The 11882-nt window shown below is 38.8% G+C and overlaps 1 protein-coding gene across 2 annotated transcripts in view; it reads right to left on the bottom strand.

Moving 5' to 3' along the window:
• The window catches only part of CNEP1R1 (CTD nuclear envelope phosphatase 1 regulatory subunit 1), an 18034-nt gene extending 7380 nt beyond the window's left edge, over nucleotides 1-10654 (bottom strand). The window contains exons 1-5 of one of the 2 annotated variants that reach the window (XR_003676559.2): nucleotides 10501-10612; nucleotides 9332-9403; nucleotides 7046-7119; nucleotides 3704-3813; nucleotides 3527-3581 (exon numbers count right to left, since the gene is read on the bottom strand). Coding sequence is in view for 1 of the 2 variants with exons in the window: in XM_007113754.2 (XP_007113816.1) it covers nucleotides 3527-3581; nucleotides 3704-3813; nucleotides 7046-7119; nucleotides 9332-9403; nucleotides 10501-10525 (336 nt within the window). In the remaining variant the exon portion in view is untranslated. Of the gene's footprint in view, nucleotides 1-3526; nucleotides 3582-3703; nucleotides 3814-7045; nucleotides 7120-9331; nucleotides 9404-10500 lie in introns of both variants that reach the window. The other variant, XM_007113754.2, reaches the window with a different exon arrangement.
• Nucleotides 10655-11882: the final 1228 nt, after the last annotated feature.

The following is an 11882-nucleotide window of genomic DNA, read 5'->3' as shown; positions in this document are numbered from 1 at the left end:
TTACATGTAGCTGTCCAGTTCTCCCAGCACCACTTATTGAAGAGGCTGTCTTTTCTCCACTGTATGTTCTTGCCTCCTTTGTCATAAACTAGGTGCCCATCTGTGTGTGGGTTTATCTCTGGGCATTCTATCCAGAATGGCCATAATCAAAAAATCTAGAAACAATAAAAGCTGGAAAAGGGTGTGGTGAAAAGGGAACCCTCCTGCACTGTTGGTAGGAATGTAAATTGATACAACCACTATGGAAAACAGTATCGAGGTTCCTTAGAAAACTAAAAATAGAACTACTATATGACCCAGCAATCCCACTACTGGGCATATACACTGAGAAAACCATGATTCAAAAAGAGACACGTACCACAATGTTCATTGCAGCACTGTTTACAACAGCCAGGGCATGGAACCAACTTAAATGTCCATCAACAAATGAATGGATAAAGATGTGGCACATATATACAATGGAATATTACTCAGCCATAAAAAGAAATGAAATTGAGTTATTTGTAGTGAGATGGATAGACCCAGAGTCTGTCATACAGAGTGAAGTCAGTCAGAAACAGAAAAACAAATATCATAAGCTAACGCATATATATAGAATCTAAAAAAAAAAAACAACTATACTGATGAACCTAGTTGCAGGGCAGGAATAAACACATATATGTGGAGCCTAGAAAAATGGTACAGATGAACCGGTTTGCAGGGCAGAAATTGAGACACAGATGTAGTGAACAAACCTATGGACACCAAGGGGGGAAAGCAGCAGCAGGTGGGGGTGGGGGTGTGATGAATCGGGAGATTGGGATTGACATGTATACACTGATGTGTATAAAATGGATGACTAATAAGAACCAGCTGTATAAAAAGATAAATTAAACAAAATTCAAAAAAACAAGGCTTTGAATACATTTCAGAGAAGAGGAAAGCACCAAAATCGGAAATATTCAAATCTAACTATTTGAAATGGTAATGATTTCACCTTCTAATTATGAAAATAAAGCACCATTAAAAAAAATTAACTTAGGAAAAAAAAAAGGCAGGGCAGGAATAAAGAGGTAGACATGGCGGGGGCTTCCCTGGTGGTGCAGTGGTTAAGAATCCACCTGCCAACGCAGGGGACATGGGTTCGAGCCCTGGTCTGGGAGGATCCCACGTGCCACAGAGCAACTAAGCCCGCACACCACAACTACTGAGCCTGCACCCTAGAGGCCACGAGCCACAACTACTGAGCCCATGTGCCACAACTACTGAAGCCTGCGTGCCTAGAGCCTGTGCTCTGCAACAAAAGAAGCCACCACAACGAGAAGCCCACGCACCGCAAGGAAGAGTAGCCCCCATTCACTGCACCTAGAGAAAGCCCACGCGCAGCAACAAAAACCCAACGCGGCCAAAATAAATAAAACAAAAGCAAAAAAAAAAAAAAAGAGACATAGAAAATGGACTTGAGGACAAGGGATGGGAGGGCGAAGCTGGAGCGAAGAGTAGCATCGACATATATACACCACCGAATGTAAAATAGTTGGCTGGTGGGAAGCAGCAGCGTAGCACAGGGAGATCAGCTCGGGGCTTTGCGATGACCTAGAGCGGTGGGATAGAGAGGAGGGGAGGGATGCCCAAGAGGGAGGGGATATGGGGACATGTGTATGCACATGGCTGATTCGCTCTGTTGTGCAACAGAAACTAACACAGTATTGTGAAGCAATTATACTCCAGTAAAGATTAAAAAAAAAAAAAAGAATGGCCATGAGTTGATTTATTGTCGACACTGGCCGAAGATACATGGGAAGTTCATTTAGTTCTTCTCTTTGCTTTTTTATGTTTGGAAATTTACATAATTAAAACTTTTTAAAAAAAGGTACCAAACTGACCATATTGTTTGATAATTTACTTTGATAATTTGCTCCTAACATTGTGTCTTCGAGATACTTCCATGTCCATAATTATAGATTTACTTCTGATTTCCTATGATGTGGCTTTACCACATCCTATTTTACCACTGTTGAGAAACAAAAATTATTTCCATTTTTTTCACTACTGCTAAGGATATTACAATGAACAATCCTGTACTTGCCTCCTTGCGTACACGTGTGATGGTCACCCCAACCAGGGTAGTTGGGGAAAAGTAGAATAGTTAGGTCATGAGACATGCACATATTACATTTTGTAAGAATGATGAAAATTGCCCTTCAGAATGGCTGCATCAATGTATACTCCCAACAAGCAGTGTATGGCTGCATCATTTCACAATACTGGAGTTATTTAATCGTTACTAATCTGACAGGTAATACAAATGAACTCAGTTTTACTTTGCATTTCCCTGATTACAAAATGAGGCTCTCCAGTCTTTACATGTTTATTGGCCATTTGTATTTCCATTTCTGTGATACGACTTACCTTTTCCATTTAAAAAATGTACTATTTGTCTTTTTATTATTGATTTTTAATAGGTCTTCAAACATTCTGGATACTACCCTCTATCTATTAGGTACCTTACAAATGATTTCTTCTAATTACTGCTTAACTTCTTGTCTTCTGCTGTACAAAATCTTCAAATGTTGGTGCAATTAAATGTATCCAACTTCTTCCAATTTCTGTTTCGTGACTTAAAAAGATGTTTTCCTATCCCAAGGTTATAAACATATTCTTCTGTATTTTCTTCTAATGCTTTTATGGTGGGATGTATATGTCTTTTTAAATCTATTTAAGACTTTACCTGGAATTTAGTTTTTTTTAATTGATGTGAGGTAGAGATCTAAATTCATCTTTTTCCAAATGAAGAGCCAACTGTCTCAATACTATAAATAGCCTATTTCTTCCCTTCTGACTTGAAAGACTACCCTTATCTTCTACTAATTTTTTAAAAAATCAAAGTGTTTAATCATTATTCTCTTCCATTGATCCAGTTGTCTTCCTGCCCTAATACTTTTTTTTTGGCTTTTTATTCTAATTTTCTATACTGGGTAGGTATTACTTAATAGTTTTTTAAGTTGAAGGTAAAAATGCTTTTATAAATAAATCAAAATTGTGAGACATTCTTATATTGATATGTGATCAACTTTTAAAAATACGGTACGTTCATATGTCCACAGTCCGTCATTTAATCTATGACTCGATATAAAATCCTACATATGGAACAGTGTGAGATACATTAACAGTAGTTTACAAAACCAACTCCCACTGAGCCATTTTTGGCCAATAATGGCCACTGTATTTCTTTGAATCTAAGACAGCTTCAATTAGAAGACGGATCATGACTTTGTCATTAAGAAAGATTAAACTCTCAACTCTACCAATTTAATTGTAAGACACCATTGATTATTAGATGCATGTCAATCTTCAGAGATGTTACAATGTAAAAAAAAAAAAAAAAAGTGTAAAAAAAAAAATGTCTTAGAATCAATGCTACAACGAATATCCCCCCTATTAATTCCATGGAGACAATTTATTGTTAATAAAATGTTTGTTTTACTTAAGCCAAAACACTCAGTCCTTTCACATGTGTCTACAGTTTTCTAATGAAAATACTTACATCATCACAAGACATGTTGTACTCTGCTAATACAGTTCGACATCGAGCAGCTATACTGAATAAATGTGGTCAAAGGAAAATTTATATTTAAAGAGTAAGCTTTTAAAATCACCTAGAGATTGAGAAGGTGGTTTAATTTAGTTCAGAGAATAAAACTCAATTCATGGTAAAGGATACATTGACGGTGCAACTACTCTCTTGTGTATTCCAGCAAAGAACAAGCCTATTAGAGTGATACAGCTAATGGTGAAAAATGGATGGTTCCATAATGATGTGAAGAAGGACACCTGTAAAAGAGGTGGAAATATAAAAATGTTAAAAATCTTAGAATATTGATTCCTACCTCCCCACTTGTGCATGAATGTATATAACATTTAATTATCTAAAATATGAGAATTTGGAAAGTTCCCTGGTGGCCGGCCTAGTGGTTAGAATTCTGGGCTCTCACTCCTGTGGCCTGGGTTCAATCCTTAAGTCAGGGAACTGAGATCCCGCAAGCCGCGTGGCATGCCCCCCCACCAAAAAAAACAAAACAGATAAAGTATGAGAATCTGGAGACTTCCAAAAATCCTAGTTCTCCATATTGCTATACTATGAAAATTAAAATAATGTATGTTTTGTATCTTCAGTGTAGCAAGACAATGTAGCAATATTCCCTCCATTCATTCCAAATGCTTCAACCATTAAAAATTTACTCCTATAATAAAAAAACACCCTACCAAAAATATTTACTGAACCCTTCCTAGTGAGAAGTACTTGAAAAAGCAGAAGATTACAAGTTCCAAGAGAAAAGGGACACTGTCGTGGGCATCATTGTTCTCCCAACACCTGAAACAGCACTTGGCAAATATAGGTGCTCAACAAATATTGCTGAATGAATGAAGATGAGGCCTCTGATTCTCAATGAAAACACAAGTCAGACGTGATCTGGTTATCTTCCCTGTTAAAAAGCAGAGGTGAGCAAACTCTGCTGTTCATAACCTGGTCTCAGTCTAATCATCTCCTGCCACACTTGCACACTTATGCTCCCAGTTTCCTTTCCTCCTCTTCACCTGGCTAGTTCCTACATATCCTTGTAAGAGTCAGTTCCAGCATCACCCTTTCTCTTTGAAAGAGGCAAAACATGAGTTTGGTTTTGAAGCTACTAGATTTAGATGGCCACAGAACATCCCAGCAGGAGAAAATGATTAGTAGCTATCCATAAAAAACTAGAGTTCAAGAGAAACAAAGGGCTAATTTAAGATCTGAGAATAATCAGTTGACAGTAGAAAACAGAAGCATACATAATTCTAAGAGCAGGTAGAGGCACAAGGGTACAGGATCCAGGATTGGAACAAGAGTAGGCACTGAAGCCAGACTATTGGGGAATCGGAATGTGGACTGAGAAGACAAGTATTTAGAGTCTAGAAAAAGAAATGGAATGGACTAGAAACTAAATGGGAGCAACAGAACCAAGCTAAGGGCATCTGTGCTCCACTCTCATAAGATATGTGTACCTGTTTCAAGACAGAGAACTAAATTTATGAAGAGCACTGGCCTAGCATGGTACTGGTTAGATAAATTTGTCAAATGAAGAGATGACAGGTTGAAAACATCAGGAAGGAAGAAGCTCCCAGAAGGATGAGATCCTGAAGAAAGTTTAATATTCCACAGTAATGTCTTCTTAAACCTTTGAGGACAGTTTAATTCCCACAGGAATTATGTGCCTATGTTTTATGTGCCCTGTACAAGATCAGCACATACAGTGTTTCAATTTTAATTGGACCAGTCAGTATCAGCCTTCCTTCCTCCATGGCAACAATCAACTGCATCCAGGTAACAGTTTCCTCCTTTAGTTCAGGCATTCGTGTACTTCCCAGTTTGCCATATTCCTTCTCTCCTTGTATTCTTCCAGCTAGCCACTGGCTTTTGAGTTGCAAGTCCTCTTACAGACAATTGCTATTCAAAACTCTTGTCAGGTTTGAGGTTATTAAATAGTGAAATATAAAGAGCCAACCCTTAAGCTAATAGTTATATTCTCACCTAATTTAGAAAATTATATTAACTACAGAGTTTTGTGCCTATTTCAAATTACATTTAATTCTGTGTTTTATTAAGATCTCAACTAGCTGAAATCAGCTTATATTTTTCACAATTAGAAGTCAGATTCATTTCCCAAGATAGACCTTTTTTAATCTTCTTGCCAGCCTCCTTCACTCTTCCCCTAAAGATGAGTACCAAGCACAGCCTTAAGATCAGATTTTTATAAATGAACATACAGGAGCGTTTCCTATCCATCATAAAAACCCCTCTATTAACATGAGATCCCATCACCAACCTCCCCTGCTTCCTATTCTTTTATATCTCCACCCCAGTGGGTAGAGTCAGGGAGACTGCATGGTAAATAACCCCCTGGCTGTCTGAACTGCCATTTAGACTGCTGACAAAGCCTTATTATTAGGTTTTTCTTTTGCATAACCCAAAAGGTTGTAAATAAAGCTACTGGAAGTAGTATACCTAATTACAGTTTAAAAGGGGAAGTAGGGTTAAATTTGTGAAAACTACAACATCATTATTACCTAAATAAACCTGAACTGGGGGGAAAAAACTTCACTGAAAAATTGAAGACGATTACTTCTCTAATAAAAAAGCCCAAGTTTGAAATTAAGGCGCAAGTTGGTAGAAAGAGATAGAAATTTGAGAAACATGCTATCAGCTTTCATCAAAGGATGCTTCAAGAACGAACATTATGAAATCTATTATTGCATTTGGTACAGGAATATTCTTAGTGCCCAGTGGGAGATCTCTCAGTGTTTCTTATATTAAACTTCAGGCAGAATTTTTTTTTTTAAAAGATAAATGCTGAGAAAGAAAACCTTTGCTAGCTTAAAGAACTTATACATGTGTTCTCACAGATAATGAAAACCATGGAACTAACTGTGACTTTAGAGACTAATTTAAAACTCAACGCCGGCAATTCTGCTGGCCCACAGGGCCTATGATATCAGTGACCTGGTTTCCTTCCTGGTTTTGACCTTGTACTCTGTTTTTACTGGTCTTGACTGTTTATTACATTTACATTTGCTATTCTATCATAATGTTTCCTGCAAAGTCGTCTCGAATGCTTTATGAGATGAGGAAAGGAATTAACAAAGATAACTCATAGAAGAAAATGTTGTTTTATAATTTTTAAAAGCTGGCACTGATGACACTAAATGAACAAAACAGAACAAAGACAATGTTTACACTGAAATATGTAAAAATGAGATATGTAAAAACTGTACACAAGTTCAGAAATGAATGAGAAATAATATAAGTAAGGTAGTATTTCTTAGGCCTTTTTCTCTGCAAAGATACTTAACCCGCAGCAGCCAGCCAAAGTTCTTCCTCAAGCAAATTAAGATAAAGCATATTTTTAATACAATGATTAATATCACTACTAGTACTAATAGGTAGCATTTGATTAATACTTTACAAAGAACAAAGCACTGCTATATCCACTGTCTCAATCTGTTAAAGATTTTAAATCAAAACTTCTACCTTTTGCGTCTCGGGATCTATTAACCAGTTCCAGGCACCAGTAGCTGTACAGACAGATACCACTATAAGAAGCACTGATGAAAGATAAACATGAAATTAGTAAGGAAATAAGCTATTAATATGATACTACCACCAGTTCTTAATAAATGACAGCCAAAGGATGCAGCACTTCATTAAATGGAAGATGTACTTCACTCAGGACTTAGGAGACTTGCTGTATGACCTTGAGGAATTCTCTGAAACAATGTGAACCTTAGTAACTGAGGAGGATACTGTCCCCCTTATTACTTTAGTCAGAATTTCTGAAGATTAATGAAATTAAAAGCAGTAAGAACCAAGATGGTAAAACTTTCATGTAAGATTTTCTTATGTAACTTTCAATGTGCTCTACACTGATGTTACAGATCTAATAAATTCAAAACAAAAAACCCCCCAAACCACCCCAAAAACCTCATTTTTTTAATGTAAACAAACCAAACAAAGACTCTTTCATGAATGAACTGAGAATTTGGACTAAAGACTTTTGCCTTGCAGACAACTGCTTGTTGTTGAATTAAACAAAGGTCAATGTCAGGAAGTGTGGAGCACGCCAATCAGTATCAGATTTTCTTTAAGGGACTTAAGGAAGGTTGGGGTAGAAATTATTGACAGTAGAAGTTCGAAAAAGTTTCTTTCTCCCCACTAAGCTAGAATTATTTTAGAAATTCTATATAGATCATAAATAAAACTTAAGAATATATGGTATTACTAAAAAATGAAAAAGGGGCACCAAGACCTAGTTAATATTCTGGAGACCAATCAGTTACTATCCTTCAGTTGGGATGCATACATTTTTAAAATGTAGAGATCAAGCTTCAAAGTGCAACGTAAATATAGTAAAACTTTACCTAGAATTCGTGGTGCTATACTTTCAGAAGAGGCGAATCACAGGAAAACAATCTCATTTTAGGTATTTAATAATACTCAAAATTTCAAACTTATCTTCTCAGCTCAGAACAGATTAAACTCAGTTTCTTATAATTCTACATTTCCAATAAGAAACATGCTAAAGTATACAGATTTTTTTTTTTTTAATGAAGCAAAAGCAAAATCAAACCCACCAGAAGGGACCTCATACACATACTCTGGTACACTGAACAAGCTGAGGGCATTTGTATGTAAGCACTTAGACCCTGAATCAGAGAAAAAGCATGTTCATTACACTTTATAAGAAAGAAAAGCATCATATACATTTTAAAAGATTCTCAAGTAACAGTGAAACAAGGTTTTGGGGGTAATTCCTAGGTAAACTGGAGAACCTGAGAAAAATCATTACTTGTGAATTCTAACCAATCAGAATTCCTGTAGCATATGACTAAAACTTTGCAAATAGATTTAATAAAAATTACACAAAAAATCTCGACATAGGAGAAGACCCTTAACTTCAATAGGGCTCTTCAATTTGGTCCCACAAAGTAAATTACACTTCAAAATAAAGTATGTCCTCAACATGTGCTGCTGTACTTCCTTCTTGGCAGAAATTAAATTTCAGCAAGGAAGAGCCAAGAAATTAAGACTGTCCCAACATAAATTAGCTAAGTATTTTGCTTATTGAGGTCATCACTTGTATATTCGTCTGCATTTCCTATATATTTCCATGGGGCAATAACCACAATTCTTTCAAATAATATTTTACAGCACTCGTTGAATATCATTTTCCTTAACAAACTTTATTTCAATAGTTTGTAGGCAGAATTGTAAAACTGCTAAACAGACTACTGAAATTTTTATTACGTATGCTGGTTATCAGATTTGTAATATTTGTTTAAAAGTACATGCATTTTAATGTAAAAATAAAAATTCAACCACACAAAATAGACTATTCTCTTAGGGTTGTCAGTTTTTCTTAAAATTTCTTTATAATGCCATTATTTACAATGTTAAATAAATGTAAGACTGTCCACATGAAAGGGAATCTTACGGTTTAATAAAGATTTGCAAGCATTTGTAAAACAAAAGTTTTACAGAGAAGCAGGGCTTCCCTGGTGGCGCAGTGGTTGAGAGTCCGCCTGCCTATGCAGGGAACACAGGTTCGTGCCCCGGTCCGGGAAGATCCCACATGCCGCGGAGCGGCTGGCCTCGTTGGCCATAGCCGCTGAGCCTGCGCGACCGGAGCCTGTGCTCCGCAACGGGAGAGGCCACAACAGTGAGAGGCCCGCGTTTTACAGAGAAGCAAATCATTGCTAGGCAGGAATAAAAGTATCAATTTTCAGTTTATTTTCCCTTAAAAAACATCCAGGCACTTACTTCTCCAACGTCCAGTGGCAGGTTGCAAACAATGAATATATTCAGTAAGTCTCCTCTCAAAAGCCTTGAGATCTAGGTAAAAAGATTTCAATTTTCTAATTAGCTACTCTTACTAGTTTGAATCTATTAAGATGAATTTTAGGTACTCTGCTTCAGGTCTTGCACACCAACTTACATGTATCACTGCACTGTTTACTTCTTTACTATGACAGCTTTAAGCACTTGACAAATACATTAGGTTTCTTTAATTCCAATTTCACATATAAGGAAACTGGCCGATTCACTTTTAGAAGCGTCATAAAATGGTATGTGGAAAATCAACAGCAGCCTCAGCCGGTGCCAAAAGCTAGAAATTTGGGGGTTGCAAATAAAGGATCAAAATCAGGTCGAGTTTTAATTCCGTTGGAACCAAGAACTCCCTATTAGACAGAACAACGTTATTACCTAACACCGAAGTCTTCGAAGTCAATTTGAACGCAATTACCCGATTCCGATTTCCAGCCCTTGTATTTAATTAATGGCTACGCTTTCAGTCTGGACTTCTGATACGGCTAACAGGTGGGTATGCAAAGACGCTCCCCCTTCCTCCCTCCCAAGAGGTTACAGTTGATCTTCATGGCACTTCTGGAGCGCCGACGCCTGGTTCCACAACACAGGGGCGTCCAAGATACTCCCTCTGAATGAGCAAGGTGGGTATCACTTTCAGCTGCGTTTTTTGAACTTTAGAAAAGGAGACCAAGAGGCACTCCCTTACCCCAGCAGTTACCAGAAACCACGGCAGAAATCAGGGATACAATTCGTGCAGTTATCAGAAAAAAATAAAGTGAGTTAGCATGCTACAAGGCACGAAGTAAAAATGTTTGCTAATGAATGAGAAATATAAGCAGCCCGAACGAGAAGCTACCTGGTCTAAGCTTGGGGAATGGAGGAACTGACGCAACGCCCCCCCCACGCGCGCCGGCTAAGGCCACGCGCGCCGGAAGCAGCGACCGGCCGGATACGGCCGCCCCTTGGCCCCTGGACCGACCCCCGCGCCCCCAGCTCCGGGCCCCGTCAGTCCATCCCTCGCAGCCTCCTCTCTCCGGACCAAGTTTCCACAATTTAGGCCCCTCCGGAGCCCCGCCAGCTTCCGGGAGAAGCCCGGAACCGGCCCAGGCGGCCCACCCTACCTTCCGCCTGCTCCAGCGAGTTCATGTCGAGCAGCAGCTCCGTTCACCGGCGCTGCCCCGTCCGCATCGCAGCTCCGCTGCCCCCTCCCGGTCCGCAGCTCCAACTCCCACCTCTAACCGCTCCCCTGCGCCCCTCCTCTTCGCACCGCCACTTGCCTAGACCCACTACGTTCATTGGACACTTCTGCCAGACCCCATAACTAAGACGGTTTTCTATTGGCTAGCTCCTGCACGGGCTCGAGACCAGAAGTTGGATGGTCAGCCAGAGGGGCCAAGAGCTGACGGCGGCCGAGTGGACGTAACACTGGCGCCGCCTCCTGCCCTGGGGAGGAACTGCAGCCTGTCCGCGCAAGTCGTTTCATTCGTTTATTCCTTGTTTCCTGCTTGGTTCTTTCATTACTCGAATACTTATTGTGCGTCAGCTACCTTCCGGGGAGTGTTCTGGTCACTAACGAGGGATGCAGTAATCAACGAGCTAGCTCTCCCTCTAGGATTCAGAGGGAAATAAGGTATGTACAGAACCAACTAGAAACCAAATAATGGAATTTCTTACTTTATAGCACCTCTTTCCTAGATACCTAACACCTTAAGTACGTATTTCTCCCTTGATTATTTTTTTTCATGTCACCCAACTTCCATAAATCGTAAAACAAACAAGGTATTCTGGAAATTTTTAAAAATCTGTAAGGCACTGACTACATTTATACTTGATTAAAATGCTTTCTTGCTCATTTCCTTGTGGTCATTCATTCATTCAAGAACTATTTATTGCGTGACATGTTAGGCACTGTATTTATCAGGGATGCAGTTGAGCAAGATGAACAAGATTCCTGTCCTCAAAGTGGAAGGGTTACAGCAGGCAATAAACATGCAAATAAACAATTAATTTCAGATAAGCTTGGTTCTGTGAAGGAAGTAACAGTGTAATAGGATACAGTAAAATAAAGGAGGGGTAACAGGAACTAGTGCTGGGGAAGAGCTGCATGGAGCAGGGCATTTGACTTGAGAAACCCAAGAAGCCATGCAAATATGGGTGCTAAGAAGGATCCAAGCAGCACTGGAATTTTTTCACTATTGATACTTTGTGTATTTTATTCATTCATGGTTCAGGTTTTCCTCCTCCCTGCTTGCCAGTAGAATTAATTGACACATCCATGCCCATTACTTCACTTTGTAGGTGCCTTTACCTTAGCACTTTTCGAAGTTTCCATTTAGGGAGGCTTCCTCTGGACCAAACCCTTTACATACATTATCTCATTTAGCCCTCCGAGGCAATCTTTTTTTTAAACTTTTAAACTGTGAGTCAAAACCCCTGAGAGGGCCATGAAATCTATTCAATGCTACATAACTGTTATTTTTTTAAACATGAACTAAAATTTAAA

Source organism: Physeter macrocephalus, chromosome 17, assembly GCF_002837175.3.
Source record: "Physeter macrocephalus isolate SW-GA chromosome 17, ASM283717v5, whole genome shotgun sequence".
Classification (NCBI taxonomy): Eukaryota; Metazoa; Chordata; class Mammalia; order Artiodactyla; family Physeteridae; genus Physeter; species Physeter macrocephalus.
This window is presented reverse-complemented; position numbering and strand designations above follow the sequence as displayed.